Source organism: Pristis pectinata, chromosome 1, assembly GCF_009764475.1.
Source record: "Pristis pectinata isolate sPriPec2 chromosome 1, sPriPec2.1.pri, whole genome shotgun sequence".
Lineage (NCBI taxonomy): Eukaryota > Metazoa > Chordata > Chondrichthyes > Rhinopristiformes > Pristidae > Pristis > Pristis pectinata.
The window spans coordinates 26,101,100-26,123,127 of NC_067405.1; the positions used below are offsets into that span (position 1 = coordinate 26,101,100).

At 38.5% G+C, this 22,028-nt stretch overlaps 1 protein-coding gene across 1 annotated transcript in view; it reads left to right on the forward strand.

Moving 5' to 3' along the window:
* The window catches only part of LOC127583300 (low-density lipoprotein receptor-related protein 1-like), a 1,307,163-nt gene that overhangs the window by 1,238,065 nt on the left and 47,070 nt on the right, over positions 1 to 22,028 (forward strand). The window contains exons 76-81 of the mRNA XM_052039177.1: positions 7,074 to 7,315; positions 10,277 to 10,455; positions 13,333 to 13,439; positions 20,342 to 20,458; positions 20,578 to 20,754; positions 20,861 to 21,001. Of these exons, the coding sequence (XP_051895137.1) occupies positions 7,074 to 7,315; positions 10,277 to 10,455; positions 13,333 to 13,439; positions 20,342 to 20,458; positions 20,578 to 20,754; positions 20,861 to 21,001 (963 nt within the window). The remainder of the gene's footprint in view (positions 1 to 7,073; positions 7,316 to 10,276; positions 10,456 to 13,332; positions 13,440 to 20,341; positions 20,459 to 20,577; positions 20,755 to 20,860; positions 21,002 to 22,028) is intronic.

Sequence of the window (22,028 nt, forward strand, 5' to 3'; positions counted from 1 at the left end):
TTCCGGCTCACCAGGGGATATTTTAGTATTTTCTATTTTTATTTCTTTTTAAATATTTTCAGAAATGCTAGGTATTTTTAAAACATCAGTCTCTTTGACAAGTTGATAGCTAGTTAAGTGAGGAGGCAACTTAGCTAGTTGTCAATTTTCTCCCATCGTTTTCATGGGCGAGGCTTTTTATTCCTCATGATTCTATTTTGTTGTGGAAAACCCTGATAATGCCTAATGTCTCACTGCAGTGAACTAGACAACAAGTTCATACTTCGGGAACTGCATAAGGAAAGATCTTCAATCCGTCAAATTCAAGCAAATGAAAGTCAGAGGCAAGAGTAGAACATGTTGCCACTACCTCGTGTGTTTAGCACTACAGACCCGGAATGAATTTCTCAGTGTATAGCTGATATTTTGAACTCTCACAAATTCAGGTTATTTTTGCGATACCCTATTACTAACTGACTTATAATGCATACCAGTGAACATGTGCATCACCCAACATTTTTTCTTTTCATTTTATGAGGAAGTTTTAGCCTCCCAGTATGTCATCGGCACACTAAAGATGCACCGATGATTACTGTCCATCTGAGTCTGGTGAGATCTTTGGGAAATTTCAGTAATAAAGTCATTTAATAAACTGTCTGAAAACATTGGGAGATGACATTAACATGCTCTAAAAGGAAACTTGAAAAGAAAACCAAAATACTGGTAAAGAGCAGTAGAGTGTGACTAATTGCACAACCTGATCAACAAGCCCGCAAGGACTAAACATCCCGCTTTTGTGCTTTATGATTCTAAATCTAAGCTCATAAGGGAAAAAAACAAATACCCGTTTTATGTGTAAAGTTGATGGGAGAAATCAAGAATCACTTCATTAAATTGCATGAACTACTTTTCACCCTGTGCTTTGTCAAAAGTGGATGAAATGATTGAGAGATAACACCTGTTCACTCAGCTGGAGCAATCCTTTGCTAATGATACAAAATAGCATATCGAAGAGAAAAATCAGACAACAATTAAGAGAGAAAATGAGCAGTTTCCACATTCACATTCTTACTCCAACAGCTCATTAAATGTGGAAACTATGTAAAGGCAGAAGCACAGCAGGTGCAAATTACTAGCCTTTGTTAGAGGAAAAGGCTTAGTTTTCCATGATCAATTTCATTTCACGATCATACATAAATGGATGAGAACCCTGTGGTTTCTCATTTCTAAAGTTATACATCAAACTTCCGCTTCTTATGTATATATCCCATGGTCATGGTTGCTGCAGAGATTCAGCATTCTTGTCCCATCTTTGTATGATAGCTCGAAGAACTGTTGTCAGTGACCAAGCAAAGGCAACCTGGCACTGAATTTTCAGGAGCTGCTTATACAGATTAGTGTTCTCCTTGAGATAGGTTCACCTATCTCATTGCCTGTTGCTTCTAGATGCTAGTTCCAGGAATTCCTTCTCTTCACCTGTTTGTTGTCATTAAGCTAGTAGAACAACCAATCATATTTAATAATTTTTACAGAGTCAGAAGTATCTGCCTTAAATACACCCAATGACTTGGCCTCTACAGCCCTCTGTGGCGACGAATTCCACAGATCCACCACCCTCTGGCAGAAGAAATTCCTCCCCATCTCAGTTAAAGGTAGTCTGAGGCTGTACCCTTGGATCCTAGACTCTCCTACTAATGGAAACATCCTCTCCACCTTCTTTCTATCCAGGCCTTTCAGTATCTGGTAGTTTTCAATGATATCTACCCTTATCTTTCTTAAACATCGAGTACAGGCCCAGAGCCATCAAACACTCCTCATACGTTAAATCTTTCATTCCTGAGATCATTCTTGTGAATCTCCTCTGGACCCTCTCCAGGGCCAGTGCATCTTTCCTTAGATACGGGGCCCAAAATTGCTCATTATATTCTAAATGCAGTCTGACCAAAGCCTTTGCCTCAGCTGTATATCCTTGCTTTTATGTTCTTGTTTCTCAAAATGAATGCTAACATTTCAATCCTTCTTCAGCCCTTTGTCTCTTCTACCTATCACCTCTCAGCCTCTTACATCTTCTCCCCCTTGCCCACCCATCTACCTTCCCCCTCTCACTTGAACTTACCTATCACCTGCCAGCCTGAGCTCCACCCCCTCCCCACCCTTCTTATTCTAGCCTCTGCCCTCTTCCTTTCCAGTCGTGATGAAGGGTCTCGACCTAAAAAGCCGACTGTTTATTTCCCTCCATAGATGCTGCCCGACCTGTTGAGTTCCTCCAGCATTTTGTGTGTGTTGCTCCAGATTCCAGCATCTGCAGAATCTCTTGTGTCTTTGGCTAACATTTCAATTGCCTTTTTTACTACTGGCTCAACCTGCAAGTTAACCTTAAGGGAATCCTGAACTAGGACTCCCAATACCCTTTGCACCTTAACATTTCAATTGCCTTTTTTACTACTGGCTCAACCTGCAAGTTAACCTTAAGGGAATCCTGAACTAGGACTCCCAATACCCTTTGCACCTTCGATTTCTGAATTCTCTCCCCGTTTAGAAAATAGTGTTACGTACCAGCAACAATAGAAACACAACAAGCCATGTATGTGTTAGAAACTATTTTATTAATAACTACACGTGATAATAAGAAAAGTAAAAACATTAGATATTAAAGATAATCCCCAAAACTAATAAACTCAAAGTGTGTGCGTGGCAAATTCCCAATCCCCAAATCTAGGAATAGTTCTCAAAGTTCAGTTCAGCAAGTCATAAGGTGAAGAGTGAGTAAAGGCTTTTGCAAAACCGCCATTGACTGAAGAGAAAATGTAGAGAGAACATAGAGAGAAATTACGAAATCCACATGTTCCACGATGGAACCCATATGACACCTCAATCTCTGATGATCTCCTCTGCTTTGTTCTGAAGTATCTGCCACCCCGAAGGCATTCGATACGTGGCCGCCCACAGAAATACCTGTTTTCCAGTACAGGTTAACGACAAAGTGGGCTTCACTTGATTGCTCCAAAAATCCATACGTGGATTGTAGTGACAGACACAGCTATTGTTCTTCATCCATTGATACAGAGACCAGCAGTCAGTGCCTCTCTCTCTCTCTTCGAATCTCTGTGCAAAACAGCCAGCACGTTGTTATAGTCTTGTTGTCTTGGAGATAACACTACACACACACTACTACTCTACTGTCCAGGTGCCTTAAAGGGACATTCACCAAATAGCAACCTGGCTCGTAACAGTAGTCTGCACCTTTATTCTTCCTACATAACCCCTTACTTCCCTACACTGTATTCCATCCGCCACTTCTATGCCCACTGCCCCAACCTGTCCAAGTCCTTCTGCAGACTCCCTGCCTCCGCAACACTGCCTGTCCCTCCATCTATTTGGGTATTGTCTGCAAACCTGCCCACAATGCCATCAGTTCCTTCATCCAGATCATTAATGCATAAAATAAAAGAGCAACATTGTTAATTCACTATTAAACATACCATGTAAATCAATAAACAAATAAGATTAAATGAGAAACAGAACTATCATAAAAACAATCAAAATTCCTCCCACATTCCAAATACATACATGTTAGGAAGTTGTGGGCATGCTATGTTGGTGCCGGAAGCGTGGCAACACTTGAAGGCTGTCCCCAGAACACTCTACGCAAAAAGATGCATTTCACTGTGTGTTTCAAAGTACACGTGACTAATAAAGATATTTTATCAAAAATATATTTTAAACATTTTATACTTTGAAATATTCATGTGAGAGAATAATTGTGCAGTTTTGTAAATTGTGTAATTTCAAGTCCAGTTAATATGCGAAGCAGTACTTGTGGTTTAATGCACCATTAAGAACACAAGATTTTCGGGGCATAATGCACTTTATGAATAGATAAAATGCATGCTAGTTCAAGAGATTTTCCTTGACTGTGGCACAGATTACTGCAAATAGCGCAGCCTGTGGAAGAGTATTGACTCGTTGAGAGAAACTTTGGGATTTCCACATTACAGAATACATGTTTGGCAAAGCTGAAGCTGTGTTTGGTTTCAGGAACCAATGTTATCAAATGCCATTATTTATGAAATCATTATAACTCCAGAATTTATCATTTTTTTAAGATTTTGTCCAATATGTATTTGATCATGTTCTTTATAACTTCTGCATTTGTGTTATAACTATTGATTTTGAAACAAATAGCTACAGATAATGGCTTCATACTATGTTAAAAATTATAAAGCTGTTGTTGGTGTTGATAAAACATGAAGGCTAAGTTTATATGAATTGCTTGAGATTACCACATTGTCATACATTGATTATTTCTAATTTTCTAAAATGTTCTTTGAGCATTCAGGCAGAAATAGTTTTTAAAATGCTCTTTTTAATATTTGAGAAAATACAGTGAGCCCTGATGTGAACAGTTAATATAAGTTACTCATAAAAGTAACAGTTTTCCTTGTTAAGATTTTAACAACAGGTGGATTTTTTCCTGAATTTTAGTTAAATTTTAGAGCTAAGGATGTGAACAATCTCAAAGTTAATTTAAGAAAGAAAAATGTAGGAAGAAAGGGCTTATCTTCAAAAGGAAATTTCCTGAACAAAGGGAAAAACAATCACATTGTTTGATGAATGATACTCAGCATCATAAATTCATACAGCAGGAAAACAGGCCCTTCAGCTCACAAGAGACAAAAGAAGACTGCAGATGCTGGAGCAACACACATGAAATGCTGGAGGAACTCAGCAGGTCAGTCAGCGTCTACGGAGGGAAATGAAGAGTTGACGTTTTGGGACGAGACCTTTCATCAGGATGGATGATGAAGGGTCTCTGGCCGAAACATCAACTGTTCATTTCCCTCCATGGATGCTGCCTGACCTGCTGAGTTCCTTCAGCTCACCACATCAATGCCAACCCTCAAGTATCTATCAACACTTTATCAAAGGGAAGCCATTTAACTCTCATGATTTGTTGATTTCTGAAAGAACTATTGAATTCATTCTACTCCACTTTGTCATGCAAATGCTGCCCAATCAAATATTAATCCAATTCCTTTCTGAAAGTTATTATCTTGGCAAGTTATCTTGGCAAATGGATAAATATGGCAGATCAGACCAACTGAAGAGTATAAACCCCAGAAATATGAAGGATAACATTATGTTTACAGCAATGCAAGGAATATAAGGGACAAAGGGTTAATAAGCAGCAAATTAATGTATAATACATAATTGAAATTTTGTTAAATAATTTGTATTTATCGTCACCTTTAATGTACTGAAACATTCCTTGATGCTTCATAGTAAAAAAAAGAATGTCAGATTTTAAGAACTTTGTAAAGACTGAGAAGGAATGATTGTTAAATATTATTTATTAATAGCTGCCTGTATGCGTTTGTGTGTCTGCGTGCATGTTTCTGTGTGTGTGTGTGTGTATGTGTGTGTGTGTGTGTTTGTGTGTGTGTGTGTGTGTGTGTGTGTGTGTGTCTGAGGGTATGTGTCCTTGTGTGCTATACTTCACACTACACAGGAGATGGGTATTTGGTAGCTATTGTGGAAATAGGTAGGTGTTAATTCTTAGCTATGACCTTTTCAGTTTCATTTTTTCCATTCCAACTTTACAGCAAGAACAATCATTTGTGAATCCAGATTTATTAAAGTTATGCTAAACTCATTTGAAAATAATCTGTGAAGCAAAGTACGAAAAGAGTGCATTTTTGGATTTGGTGTTAAAGCAAAAGAGCAATCTATCTCCAAAACAGAATCTGATGTAGGGTTTTGACCCAAAACACTGACAATTCCTTTCCTTCCACTGATTCTGCTCAACCCATTGAGTTCTTCCAGCAGATTATTTGTTGCCCCAGATTCCAGCATCTGTAGTCTCTTGTGTCTCCAGTAGAAAATGGTTCCTTGTACCATTCATCTCCAGACTTCAGTGGAATGGGTCTCTGACCTGGGGATTGAAAAGAAGCAACTTTTAATTAATCTCATGTGAGTTGGACATGAAGGGTATAGCTCATTGTGAGAAAATCTTTAAAAATGGCAGAGAGTCTGGAAGTAATTTGATATCCAAGATAATTTTAGGAGTGACAAGTTGTGCTTACCCAATGTGTTGAATATTTTTGAGGAAGCTTCAGGTCTGTTGCCTGGATATGGTTTAAGTGGTGTGCAAAAGATGTGGGGCTGCTATTTAATGTTTATGGATAGAATCAATCCAAAGATTATATTCAAAGATAGTACCAAAATAAATAATTGTCGATGTGCAAAAAAATTTAAAGCACCTAAAAAAGTTACAAATGCAGGTAGAGAAGTGGCAGACCAGTTTACTGAATGAATGTGTGGAATTATATGATTTTCAGTGTACACCACTTGTTAGATGAGATGGTACTTGCAGTATTGCATCAGGAAAAATAGATCTTTGGATCTGAGCAGAAAGGCTGCTGTCATTTTTAGCTCCATGAGCAATAAGGAAAGTATAATTTTTTTTGGATTTATGTAGTTAAGGTGTAACTTAGCAATCAAGAAAATTTACTAAAATTATCTCTGACAGTAATGAGATAGAACCTGTATTTGAGTGCAAGCTTTATTCTCTCTATTTTTAAAGGCATATTATGTTACTGAAGGAAATGGAAGAGCACTAAGAATGTAGAGCTGGGAGAGGAAGTTAGCAGTCCTGGTATTTTACTTGTTTTAAAAAGAAGATTTAGTGGTGATTTGCTTAAGATTGATCAGATTACCAGGTAAGTTTTTCTTCCTTGAATTAAGTTCATGAAGAGGGGATAATAATCAAGGAAAAGGAAAAATGCAATTTGTTTTCAGTGAAATTGCAATATACAGTTGAAACATCTGCAATACCCGAAAAAGATGGTGCAGCACAAGTGGAGACAGAGGTCAAAAAAGGACTAGACAAGCTCCTGTCAGTAAGTAGGATTCAAATTTATTAGATCCATAATTCTTAGAGCTATTAAGAGAAGCTTATGAGATGCCTGATAATGGATTAGACGGGCCAATGGTCCACACCTGCTTGAAAATTGGTCTATGTTAGTGATTCATAAAAGGTGTAGATGTAGAACTGCAAGACAATGTAACCCTTTGTTCTTGTAATCTTCACACAGGTTCAGAACATCAAGTGCTCTACATTGCAACCAGAAATGAAATTCGCAGTATATATCCATTTGACCCCAACTCAGCCTATGAACAAGTGTTTCAAGGAGATGAAACTGTCAAAATTAGTATGATGGATGTATACATTAAAGGCAAAAAGATCTTCTGGACCAATGGGCACACAGGCAGAATCTCTTTTATAGATATTTCAGACAAACGAGAAAGACAGACAAGTGATGCCACAGACCTTAATGTAATTTCAAGAAAGAACTAACATAATGCATTGAACAATTAAGAATGAGTTTGTAACAGCAAGTGAATTAATAATACCCTTTATTGTTGATTTCTTTACTCCTGAATTTTCCCCATCAGTTATTGTTTTTATCTTTCTTAACATCTAGTTTCACATTTCTCTTTGTCTCGGTTTTCACTTTGTTTTTACTCATTATTAATTAGGCTGTTGCATTTTGTGCCAAGTTGTGATGTAATCCAGGGAGTTAATCCATTAGAGAGAACAGGATATACTTTGTGTCACATTTCTGTAAATTTGAGTCCACTTCTGTGTTACTTTAAGCAGCAACAAAAATTCCTGCACCAAAGTCAAGGCTTAATGCACACGGTCCTTTTGGTAGATTGTATTTTGTAAAGTAATCTGGATATACCTTAAGCTTCAGAGAAATTCACCTGAAGAGTGTTTTTTTAATTTTAATATTTTTACTTACTCCTTGGTTCACACCCAACAGCTTTCCTGCAACCAGGAAAAATCATTGCAATCTGCCAACAAATTATTTGTAAGTAATGTAGTATTCATCACAGAGTAGCAAAAATCTACTGTGATATACTTTTCAAATAGGAGAGTGAATGGGAATATCTCTTTGAGTCATTGCTTGGTCTTTGGGTGGATTGGAATATCAAGATCCAACTTAAAATTTTATTATTTTCTATGCAATCCCAATTCCCCCTTCATCCCCACACCTCATAGGGCATGCTATCCTTAGCTAAGCATCTTCTGCCTTTTTTTGCGATATGCACCCTTTAGGTATAGTGTGTTTTTCTCTCCCTGCCTATGGAAGAGTACCTCGGTTGTCCCAGCAGGTTACCTGGAAACTTGACCAAGTCACTTTACGAACTCTATCCATTACTCCCCAGAAAAGATCTAGTTTCACTAGTATGTCAAAAAGCTCATTTATTTAGTTTCCACCAAAAATTAGAGGGTTCAATACTCTAAGTCCTGGCAAATCAAACAAGCCATAAAGACAACCGATATATATAAAGGCTGGTGAATACCATGTATTTTTTCTAAACTCTTTGTGCAGGTAATGATTAAACAAAAGTAGCCTTTTTTCATTCAATATTTATTATAGTGAGGGCTTTTTGAAAACATGGGTTTAGATATTTATCCCAGAAGGTAATGGAAATGTATAGTTAATGGAACCAAATTTCAGTAATATAATAGAATGTGATGCCTCCTTTTTTCTTGCATTTTGCTTACAACTCTGGATGGGCAGTTTTTATGAAATTTATGGCTAATATGATGGGAATGATTTGCTTCTTAACCTTTAACTTGTGCCAAAATTGGAGGATTCTTTTTTGTTCTTGATTAGGTAATTACGTATTTAAATAAAAAGGAAGTTTTTTTTAAGAGTAAACATTTTTCATGGAATATTTAGCTGTAAAGAGAGTTGGGACAAACTTGGATTGTTTTCTCTGTACCATTGGAGGCTGAGGGGCAGCCTGATAGATGTTTATAAAATTATGAGATGCATAGACGGGGAGATAGTCAAAGCCTTTTTCCCTGGGTGAAAGTGTCAAGTACCAGAAGGCATAGTTTTAAGGTGAAAGGGGGCAAGTTTAAAGGAGATTTACTCTTTTTTACACAGAGAGTGGTTGATGCCTGCAGCACACTGGCCAGGGAAGTGGTACAAGCAGATACAATAACACTGCTTGAGGCATTTAGACAGGCACATGAACAGGCAGGGATATAGACCATGTACAAGCAGATGGGGTTATTTTGAATTGGCATCATTGTCGGCACAGACATTGTGGGCTGAAGGGCCTGTCCCTTTACACTATCGTTCTGTGTCCTGTTCTATAAATCAAAATTATTGGTGTGTAAGTGGCAGAGTGCATACTCTGAATTAAGCCAATCATTTGATGTATTCAGTACACAGGAACAAATACCAAACATTATTTTCTCTAATGACAACTACCTTCACAGTTTACAGCCAAGTAAATCTGGTCCAGTCCAAACTTTAAACTGAAAGCAAAAGAAGACAAAATATCTCTTGTAAATCTGATTGTCAATATAGATGCAATATATATATTTTGCACATTAAATTAATTCTTGTTCCATTAGGATTTCATTGTAATCCCATCAGATGGGATTTTTAGATAGAAATCCATTTTGAAGTGAGTGATAAAGCAATAAGTACTCACTAGTTTATTCAACCCAGCTGCTTTATTGCCATTATGTATGACATCATGGGTATCAAGCTGCCATTTTGCATATATACACACTCAACATACAATAGTTATTGAGTTAATTTGCTAAGAGCCAGGACTATAAATAGTGAAACTTGACATTTCATGGATGTTCCTTTGATTCTATGAGCAGAAATTTGAATTTCCACATGGAGTTATCATAGCTAGGAGTATCTTAGCTTGGTTCCAGTATTTTCATCCCTGAATCAAAGAGTTATATGTTCAAGCTAAACTCCAGAGCTTTTAGCATGTAGTTTAGGACACCCGGGTGCATGCTGACTATGCCACACAGTTAGAGGTGTTGTTCTTTTATTGAAAATTAAATTGAGCATGCAGGTACTTGTGTAGAATATTTGCAGTAAACCTGGGAATCATCTGACATTTATTCTTCAAGTAATGTCATAAGAAAAATAAATGATCTCATAATTGTTTATGGACATGGGGAAGTATAAATTGCCTGCAATGTGTCTTGGGACACCCTGATACTGTGAAAGATGTTTTCTGTTTGCAAGTTCTTCTTCCCAGTTATTTCTTAAGGTGTGTAATATCTTAGAATCCTTAATATTATTAAAACAAGGGAACCCTTTTTGAAGATTCTTTGGAAAACAAAACACTCATTGTAACTCATTGAAGAAATGGATGCTTACTTTTCTTTAAAAATATAATCTTGTGAAAGGATGGATCACTGCTCCTTGAACAAACAAATATACAGTGATTTTTGTTTCTACTTTAGATTCCTGGGTTCCAAGCACCACAGGGAATTGCGGTTGACTGGGTTGCTGAAAATATCTACTGGACAGATTCTTTCAGAAACGTCATTTATGTGGCCAAGATTAATGGACAGAAATACAAAAAACTTGTTTCCGGAATGATGGACAAACCCTGTGCTATTGCTGTTGATCCCAGCAGAGGGTATGGTACTATTTTCAACTTATTGTGAACTACACAAACTGTATTCAGAAAACTAAGCTGTGTGCTCGTCACATGATCACCAAGATTATCCAGCTGTCAACTTGGCAAATTCAAAATGACCTTGGAATAGTGCTAAAATTTCCCATTCAGAAATATTATGAAATACATAAAGATAAATACCGAGAATCTGAAATAAGGCAGAAGTTACTGGAAATGGTTTAAGCAGCCTCTGAAAGAGAGAGAATAATTAATATTCAGGTGTCTTAGTCTTAGTATTTGGTAGCCATGATGACACTTTGTCACAACTCTCATCTGTGATGATACATCTGCTTCTGAAGTCCGATCCCTGAATCATAGAGTAAGCTGTACTTTGGGAAAGAAAATCTTGTAACCATGATATTTGATGTGGGCTCTGTTGCACCTTTCATGTGCAGCATTGACATGGTTTCAAGAGTCGTGCTCAAAATCTTGGCATGCTGCTCTTGTCAAAGTCTGGGAATGAGCCCTGTCCCAAACTATCTGCACATTAACCTTGGAATTGATGTTAGCCACTGGAATCTGAACTTCAGATTCTCTGTATATGGAATGCTCAGCTTATATGTCCCTGCTTCAGTTCCCCACAAAAGATCTGTTTTTGAAGTCAATAGTCATCCATTCTTATGTTTTCAGTTTATACTATTGAGTAAGTCAACTTTATTCATCATGATCCACCACCAAATTGTCATTATTGAGCAGAAAGAGTGCACATAAGACTCCTCAAGTTGCTTAACATGTCACCTGTAGATAGTGCATATCTCAGAACAGTAAAGGAGAGATGATAGGACAACCGTGTTGTAGATCTTCAATTTGATGGACAAACAAATATAGTATGATGAACGTTATAGTGATGGAGAACATTTGTCCAAAATAGCTGAGGGCCTTGCTGGCTTTATTGATCCTGAAACAAATGTTCTTGTCCATGTATCTGTTATTGGAGATGGTGCTGTCTGGACCCTTAGCCTGGCCCACATTTTTTGACTTTCTGTCATGAATGGAGATAACTGGTGGAGGGTCTTTGGAATGGGATGCAAGTTTATATACATGGGTAGCCCAGTTTATATACAATAATTATTGATCCTGTTGATTGATTATTGAATAATTATTGATCCTGTATATGGAGGAATTTAAAATAGAGGGATATATGGGAGGAAGGGGTTAGATAGTCTTAGGTGTGGTTTGAAGGTCGGCACAACATGGTGGGCCAAAGGGCCTGTATTGTGCTGTATTGTTCTATGGTTCTATGATTGTATTAATAGCTTTGATCAAGTCAATGCAGGTCAATTACAGGTCCATGTTCTGCTCTGTGCATCTTCCCTGGACTTGCATGGAGATTTTCCTCAGATGAATTTGAAATAAGTGTATTCAATAGGATGTAAAATGATATTTTCCCTGCTGCATAGAGGAGGAAAATGCCTCACAGTTTTCACAGTCAGTTTTGCTGCCTTTATTCTTCAACTAGTGGCATTGTTTTTCTATTCAAATGCTGTTCAATGTGTCATGAAACCGTTCAATAACCTGCGAGATTATTGTTTTAAAACACTCTGCTGGAATTTCACCTTCAGCAGATAACTTGCCAGTGCTCAGATTAATGATAGCTTTGTTTTTGACTTCTTTAAGTAATGCAGCGACGTTAAGGGCCTCTAAGATGGGTTTGCTGGTGATTGATCAAGAACCCATTGGTTGTCGGTGAATGGTTTGATAAATAGACTTTGGGGTACTCAGCACATCTCGGCATAATTCCTTTCTTGTCTTCAATGAAAATTGTACCATCTTCTGACATCACTAGAGCTGTGCTAAACTTGGATGTTCCCTAGATTGCTTTGAAGAACTCAAAATAATATCTTTGTAAAATGCAAGAATGTCACATTATATCACACCTCATTCTTTTAAATTCTAAAGAATGGGGACCTAGCATTTTCAGTCTCTCCTCATACAACAAGCACACCAACCCGGACACCAGTCTGGTGAATCTGTTCTGTACTCCCCCAAAAGCAAGTATTTCCTTTTTTAGACAATGGGACCAAAATTATACACAATATTTCAGATGTGGTTTTATGAAGACCCTATGTGATTGTGGCAACACATTTTTACTCACATATTCAATTCCTCTTGCAATCAAGCCATACAATTTACATCCCTAATTACCTTTTCTCATACTGATGTAGTGTTGTCCAGGTAGCAAACATTAACATACCTGCTTCTTTCTAAAGCTGATTCAGTTGCTGTATTTTTGTGACAATGACTATACTTATTCTGTTGAAAGGTTGTTTATTGTTGGTCTAAATGTTGGCATTGAGCAGTCAAGCAAATGCCAGTTCAAGTCTTCACATTAAAATCCTTTTAGGTATAATCAGGAAGGACTACACTTTCAACACAAGGCTTATAATTTAAATAACAAAAGTTACATACGTTTTAATTCAGACCTCAGAGATCCTCTGCAATTTCTGCCAGCTCTGATGCCTTTGTTTGATTACGTGACTTTGTCGTTCAGGGCTTGGAATCCATTGTATGAAGGAACAATTACAACCCTGTCAGTTCAAGATACATCCCACCACTTTCTCTTATTTAGTCAGAATTAAAATTGCATGCAGAACAAATAACATAAATAGTTATATTCACTTAGAATATTATTAATGACAGAGTTTGGGGGTGCAATTAAAGAGACTTTTGGCAGATGCTGCTTGAAAACCTGTCAACATTCTCTTTACTGTAACTAGTAACAGCACAATGCTTGTTCTGTCCTTTAATTTTAAAGAGTTTTCAGTTGAAGAAAGTTTTTATCTAAAATAGAAAATACTCTTGTTTAACTATTTTGTTTAACATTTGTAATGATTACAGAATGATGTATTGGACAGACTATGGTAAACAGCCCAAGATAGAGCAGTCAGCCATGGATGGGACTCTGCGACGAATTCTCATACATAAGGACTTGCAATGGCCGACAGGTAGTGTAAATTTCTGAGTGCAATCCGTAGTGAAGCAGTGATGTTTTAAATGTGGTGGCATGACTTTCAACATGGTCGTGAATCAAATATGTCAGGTTATGCTCACGTGATGGAATCAGTAAGAGGTAAGATAAATTATCATGAACTTAATGGGTTTGCAATTGCATCATCACAGAATCAGAATCAGGTTTCTTCTCGCTAACATACATCATGAAATTTGTTGTTTTGTAGCAACAGTACAGTGCAAGCATTAAGGACATAAAAATTACTATAAGTCACAAAAATAAATAAGTAATGCTAAAGACGAATAATGAGGTAGGGTTCATGGACTGTTCAAAAACCTGATGGCTGAGGGGAAGAAGCTGTTCCTGAAACATTGAGTGTGGGTCTTCAGGCTCCTGTACTTCCTCCCCTATGGTAGTAACATGAAGAGAGCATGTCCCGGGTGGTTAGGGTCCTTGATGATGAATGTTACCTTCTTGAGACACCACCTCTCAAATGTCCTTGATTGCGGGGAGGGTTGTGCCCATGATGCAGCTGCTGAGTCTACAACCCTCTGCAGCCTCTTGTGATCCTGCACATTGGAGCCTCCATACCAGGCTGTGATGCAACCACTCAGAATGCTCTCCACTGGAGATTTTTGTAAATTTCTGTAGAAATTTGCAAGAGTCTTTAGTGACATATCAAATCTTCTCAAACTCCTAATGATGTCGAGCCACTGGCATGCCTTCTTTGTGTTTGCATTAATGTGTTGGACCCAAAATAGATCCTCTGAGATGTTGACGCCCAGGAACTTGAAGCGGCTCACCCTTTCCACTGCTTACCCCTCAATGAAGACTGGTGTGTGTTCTCCCAACTTTCCCTTCCTGAAGTCCACAATCAGTTCCCTGGTCTTGCTGATGTTATTGCGATGCTTCTCAACCAGCCGATCTATCTCACTCCTATATGCCTTCTCACTGCCATCTGAGGTTCTGCCAACAGTGGTGTCATCAGCGAATTTATAGATGACGTTTGAGGTGTGCCTAGCCACACAGTCATGAGTGCAGCAAGAGTAGGGCAGCAGGCTAAGCACGCATCATTGTGGTGCGCTTACGTTGATTGTCAGCGAAGAGGAGATGTTACTACTGATAAGCACTGACTGTGGTCTCCCGATAAGGAAGTCGAGGATCCACTTGCAGAGGGAGGTACAGAGGCCCAGGTTTTGAAGTTTGTTGATAAGTACTGAGGGGATGATGGTGTTGAATGCCAGAAGGGGTGGAAAGATCAGATGGAAAAGGAGCTGTTTATTGTAGCACTGCCTATTATGTTGTAGAGCAGATTTGAAAGGCCATGTAGCCTATTTTTTTTTTCCCAATCTAAATTTCATTTGTACAACTGTAAGGCGATCAGACACGGGAAGCTTTCCAGGCTCAAAAATACATGACTAACTGCTATGGAAATGTACAAGATCTGCTTCCAATTCCCTCCATATCAAAGCTAAGAAGGCCTTCAAACTATTCTGGTTATGGCCACCATTCAAGTTGTACCATCTGTCTTCTGTGGATGGGTTGAAGAATCTGGCAAGAGCAACATAGCTTAAAAGAAAAGTTTGTAAGATGTGTATTCACTGGGGTCTTAAGTTCTAAAATGAGACATAAGAACTCAGTGTTGTTTATTCAAGGATTCTTTGCAGATGGTTTCTGAAACCTTCTACAATACATTGGGGCCTCAAGTCTGCTCAACTGCCAGCCTGCTTCCTGAGGATATGCTCTGCCCTAGAAGGAGCATGCTGATGGTGGGATGGCCCTCCAGTGTGTGTGCTCAGTGTACAGACTTATGCACATGAGATATGAAGAGATCAAACAATGTGCACATACTTATTCAAGGCCTGGAGACATAAGAGGCTGCAGATGCTGGAAACAATCTGTTGGAAGAACTCAGCAGGTTAAGTAGGTACAGCCCTATTAGTCTGACGTCGGTGGTGGGAAAGTTATTAGAATCGATCTTCAAGGATGAGGTTATGGAATACGTGGATATGCAAGGCAAGATAGGTCCAAGCCAACATGGTTTTGTGAAGAGAAGATCCTGTCTGACCAACCTATTGAAGTTTTTTGAAGAAATCTCAGGTAGGGTGGATAAGGGAGAGGCGGTAGATGTCGTGTATTTAGACTTTCAAAGGGCCTTCGATAAGGTGCCGCACAAGAGACTGATTAATAAGATGAGAGGTCATGGAATTACAGGTAGGATAACAGAATGGGTGGAGCATTGGCTGGTTGGCAGAAAGCAAAGGGTGAGAATAAAAGGATTCTGTTCTGGTTAGCTACCGGTTACTAGTGGTGTTCCACAGGGGTCGGTGTTGGGGCCGTTTCTTTTTACTCTGTACATTAACGATTTGGATGATGGAGTAAATGGTTTTGTGGCTAAGTTTGCAGATGACACCAAGATAGGTGGAGGAGTAGGGAGTACTGAGGAGACAGGAAGGTTGCAGAGAGACCTAGATAGTTTAGGAGAATGGGCAAGGAAATGGCAGATGAGATTCAATGTTGAGAAATGTGTAGTTGTACACTTTGGAAACAGAAATAAGCAGGCAGAATATTATCTAGAAGGGGAGAAAATTCAAAGTACAGAAGTACAAAGGGACTTGGGGGTACTCATGCAGGATACCCTGAAGGTTAACCACCAGGTCTGATCAGGGGTAAGGAAAACGAATGCTATGTTGGCATTCATTTTGAGAGGTATAGTGTATAAAAGTAGGGAGGTGTTGATGAGACTCTACGGGGCACTAGTAAGGCCTCATTTGGAATACTGTGTACAGTTTTGGGCCCCATATCTAAGGAAGGATGTGCTGATGTCGGAGAGGGTTCAGAGGAGATTTACGAGGATGACTCCCAGAATCAAAGGGCTTACATATGATGAGCGTTTGTCGGCTCTTGGACTGTACTCACTGGAGTACAGAAGAATGAGAGGGGACCTCATAGAAACATTTAAAATGTTGAAAGGACTGGACAGAGTAGGTGTGGCAAAGCTGTTTCCCTTGGTGGATGAGTCCAGGACCAGTGGGCACAATCTTAGAATTAGAGGGTACAGGTTTAAAACAGAGATGAGGAGAAATTTCTTTAGCCAGAGGGTAGTGAATTTATGGAATTCCTTGCCACATACAGCAGTGGAGGCCCGATCATAGGAGGTGTTTAAGGAGGAGATAGATAGATATCTAATTAGTCAAGTTATCAAGGGATATGGGGATAAGGCCGGAAATTGGGGTTAGAATAGTTCTTTTTGTTTTTGCTCATGGAGCAGACTTCCCCTCCCCAGTTCTCATTTCTTTTTTTCTTTTTCCCCTTTTCTTTGGAGCAGACTCGATGGGCCAAATGGCCTACTTCTGCTCCCTTGTCTTGTGATCTTGTAAGCAGCATCTGTGGGAGGAAAGGAATTGTCGACATTTCAGGTTAAGAACCCTGCATTCAGGATTACTATTGTCTGTGAAGAGGCCCTTTCACTGACTGCCTCTGTGAGCTTCCACAAAACTCTTACACTCAGAAAGACTTAAAGTCTTTCCACAGTCATTGTCCACAGTCACTATTTCTTAGGCTCTAAATTATTTGAGGACTTTTAAGACACCCTCAATTGTCATGATGGGCAGACTTTTTAACTCTGAGGACTGTGAAATGGCATTGGATGATTTCCTAGTCAGGAAAGGAAATGCTATCAATGTGTACTGAGTAGATGGAAAATCAAGCAGGGATTTTTTGCTAGGTATTGATTTCACTTTCTTGCCATTCTAACATTATCTGTAAGTGTACCTTTTGTTACGACAATTACTGTTCATGATATAGGAATCAAGACAGGGATATTTCCCAATCAGCTCTGGGTGGTAAGAGTAGAACTGTTCGTTGTGGGGTTTGGCAGTTTGTTTATCTGTAGAAGCTTTGCTCGCTTTTCATTGTTGCAGTCACATGTCAGGAATACAATGGGTGTGATGATATAACTGTGCTACTCGAAAAGAAAAATAAAAGATGAAAAGAGAGATGTGAAGTGCTTTCAGTTGTACCGTTGGAAAATTGCTTCCTTCAGTTTTTGTCACGGAGCTCTGTCAGTTTATGTAAAGGCAGCTAGCTCAGAATGTCTGATGAAAGTTACCTCTGCAGATTCCACTTTAGCAGCTAGGTGAAGATAACATACCATCTGCCCTACAAGCAACCTCTACCATGAGAACAGCACAACTAATGGTAGTCAAATTCGCCCCACCTTTATGTTTCATTGCCTCAAGCTTTTTCCAAGATATCACAGGGGACTATTCAACACACTGAGGCATTGTTCACGGGGGGGGGGGGGGATGTATAGCTTCTTCCCTTGAAGCCTAGCAGCAGAATGAATAGAATCTTCACATTGTAAGATCCTGCAAGGTCAAGGACATTATCTATCGGCATCCTAGCATACAAATAGTAGTTTTCAGGAGCCAAATGTGCCTGGAAATTGGTTTGATCTATGTTTGACATGCTAAAGCATTGTTGCATACCACACCTGTACCATAGATTCAGAGATTCATAGAGTTTTTGAAAATGGAAATAGCCCCTTCAACCCACCTCATCCATGCTGACCAAGACGCCTATCTAAGTTAATCTCATTTGCCTGGGTTTGGCCCATATTCCTCTATTCCTTTCCTATCCAAGTACCTGTCTAAATGTTTTTTTTTAACATTGTAATTCTACCTGCCTCTATAACCTTCTATAGCAGCTTGTTCTATTTACCCACCATTTTCTGTATGAAAAGCTTGCCCCTTAGATCCCTTTTAACTCTATCCCCTCTTACCTTAAATCTATGCCCTCTAGTTTTAAATTTCCCGACAAAAAGACTGTGATCATCTACCTTATCTGTGCCCCTTATAATTTTATAAACCTCTATAAGGTCACCCCTCAGCCTCCTTCACTTCAGGGAAAACCATCCAATCTCTCCTTATAATCTTTCCATATCAGTGGCACTAAATTTGGGATTTCCATAGGAATATTGAAGTCCAAAACTTGCCAGCAGCTCTTTTCTGGTGATTCCTAGATTGGTATTGCTATTGGTATTGGTTTATTATTGTCACTTGTACCGAGGTACAGTGAAAAGCTTGTCTTACAAACCGATCGTACAGGTCAATTCATTACACAGTACAGTTACATTGAATTAGTACAAAGTGCATTGATGCAGTACAGGTAAAAACAGTAACAGTAGAGTAAAATGTCACAGCTACAGAGAAAGTGCAGTGCAATAAGGTGCAAGGTCACAACAAGGTAGATCGTGAGGTCATAGTCCATCCCATTGTACAAGGGAACTGTTCAATAGTCTTATCACAGTGGGGTAGAAGCTGTCCTTAAGTCTGGTGGTACGTGCCCTCAGGCACCTGTATCTTCTACCTGATGGAAGAGGAGAGAAGAGAGAATGTCTCGGGTGGGTGGGGTCTTTGATTATGCTGGCTGCTACACCAAAACAACAAGAGGTAAAGACAGAGTCCAAGTAGGGGAGGCTGGTGTCCATGATGCGCTGGGCTGTGTCCACAACTCTCTGCAGCTTCTTGCGGTCCTGGGCAGAGCAGTTGCCGTACCAAGCCGTGATATATCCAGATAGGATTTCACATGGAATCCAGCAGTGAAGTGTGAACTTCTTGGAGTGCTCCAGTGCTTATGTTTGGAAATCTGCCTTTCAATTATATGTAAGGTTAGACCTACCATAGGAATAGTGAGTCAGTTCAATTTAAAGAAGAGGAAGGGCTATGATGCTAAGTGATTGTATTTTTGTTAAGCAAAGTTCTTAAGGGATATGAGCTAGGTTATTTCATTGAATGGTGGATCACATTAGTGGGGATACCTGGTCTGTCCATGTTTCTATGGTCTCAAACCCCATCCCTTCTCCTTGAATATCTATTGCACTGAAATAAAACTTTCATGTCAAAACAACACTCTCAATCTCACCTAAACCACAGTCCACTTATCATGCAGATGAGAAGGGATTTCTTCCTTTCAAGAGTCCTGAATCTTTGGTATTCTCGACACAAAATAGTTGTAGATGCTGAATCATTGAATGCAATCAAAACAAGACTAGATTTATTTTTGGATTCTGGGAAGTCAAGGGTTATAGTGAGCAGGCAGAAGAGTGGAGCAGAGACCAATATTACATCAGCCTTGATCAAGATCAGCCTTGATTATTAAATGGCAGAGTAGACTCAAAGGAAAACATGGTCCACTCCTGCTTTTACATTTTATGTTCTCATGTTCCTTCATATCCTCCATCTATTATCCATCACCACAGTGATAGTTTCTTTCAATTGACTCTCTCCAAGGAGATGTAGCTACTTGGAGAGTTGCTGTCAATCCACCCATGGCTGATAGGGCAAACTCATTCACTGAATGTTTAAATACACATGAAGAGTATCAAATTCTTGCCTTTAAAACATTAAAGGCCTCTGGATATTTTCATTAAGGTCAAGAAGTGCTGAAAATACTTCACTGAAGATTCAAAGCACCTGGCCCAACACCCTCAGTGGCCAATGTCACTTAACCTATTTAAATGAGGGCCCACTGGTTCTGGTACATGGCATTCACATTATTCTCTGCCAATGCCAGAAGGTAAAGTTAGGGCCATGAAATCTGATGTATACGTGAATAATGATAATTCATGTAAAATCCAGATTTTCTGGAGAATCATTCACAATCTTTTTAAAGATATGATTTTTTAAAATCAGTATTGAATCCTTTCAATCACACATTTATTTTTCATAAAATGGTATGAACAATGGGATTTGTTTCTGTTAATTTAGAAAGATATTTTATAAAACCCTATAAAATTGAAATCAAAACTTAGCTAATTATAAAATATAAGCAAATATATTTACATGAAGACATTGTGAACATTCAAAGCACAATAACCATTTTTCCTTCCATTAGGATTAGCACTTGATCATTTCAACCAGCGCTTGTATTGGGCAGATGCCAAGCTTTCAATTGTGGGCAGTGTTCGCTTTGATGGCAGTGATTCTGTTGTTGTTGCCAACACAAAACAAGGTAGCACTTATTTTTACTTTCTTAGTTTGTTCTTATTTGCAGCCTGAAAAGAATATTACAGACACTGAGTTTGTGTCTTTATCAAGGGACTAAGAATACAACCTGTTTTATTGTTCAAGGTCTCCAAACTCCCTTCAGCATTGATATTTTTGAAGATTACATTTATGGGGTGACGCATACCAATAGTCGCATTTTTAAAATGCACAAATTTGGAAGAGCTCACCTTGAATATTTGGTATCAGGTCTCAATGATGCTTCAGCCACAATTGTATTCCATCAGTACAAGCAACAAGACTGTAAGTACCAAGATTAGCTGAACAAAACCGAGTACAAATTGAATGCATCACAATAGTTTGAAACACGAACTCAGTCAGTAAGATGTGCTTTTTATGCCCTCCACAGTACCAAATCCTTGTAGCAAAAAGAAATGTGAATGGCTTTGTCTGCTGAATCCCACTGGTGTAACATGCTTATGTCCAGATGGAAAGAATATGATTAATGGGACATGTATTGATGTAGATTCTCCCACTGCACTCCCTTATGGTGAGTACTTCTGTATTTCCTGATATTGAGCATTCCAGTCAAAAATTACGAATTACTTTCAGAATAAACATGAATGTTTTGAAATTAGAGTTTTTAAATATCATGAAATATTAAATTAAAAACAGAAACTGTACCAAAATTTTCTGCATTAATTTCAGATCTCTAATAACTGCAGGATTTCCTATTTGCGTGAAATATAATTAGAATTGGAGATTCGTTTCATTGTAATTTCAGAACAATTTCCTTTGCGACTATTTCAATTAAATGCTGATTGAGGAAAGAAACATCACTCTCCAAAACTGAATAAATGTTCACTTTGGATCTCAATTGATCTCAGCATTAAACTCTCCCTTATTGATACTGCTACTGGCTGAATGGATATTAAATTTCCCTCTGTGCTGTTGCAAAAGGTTTACCTCAAAAGGATAACATAAACAGAAAGTGTTGGAAATACTCTGCGTGTGAGGCAGCACCTGTGGGGAGAGAAACAAATTAACGTTTTAGGTCAATGCCCCTTCATCATTGACTTAAAATGTCAACTTTATTTATCTTTCTTGCTTTGATGAAGGATCATGGACCTGAAAGTCTGACCTTCTCTCCATAGGCACTGCCTGCCCTTCTGATTATTTCCATCATTTTCTATTTTTATTTTCGATTTTCTGCACCACAGTTCTTTTTTTATTTCCACCTATCTAAAAGGGACATTCTTACCAAAAAATGTTTGAACAAAGACCTCTTTTTGCTTTCAAAGCCAAAATTGCAATGAATATAATTCAAATCAAAGCAAGCTGAAAATAATGCTCACTCCTTTTAATGATAATAATTCAACTCTTAACATTAAATCTGCAATGATCCAGTACTCTATTTTCCTTTTTCCTTCTTGCTCATTTTGTAGCCTTTCTAGGTGACATTGCTAGCTTGCAAAGGTAAGCACAGGAATTGAAATTTGAAGGGCACAATAAATGCAAAGATTATATAGATCTGCACATGGTTTAAAAACTATTGGGGTGCAATGGGCTGTGACCCT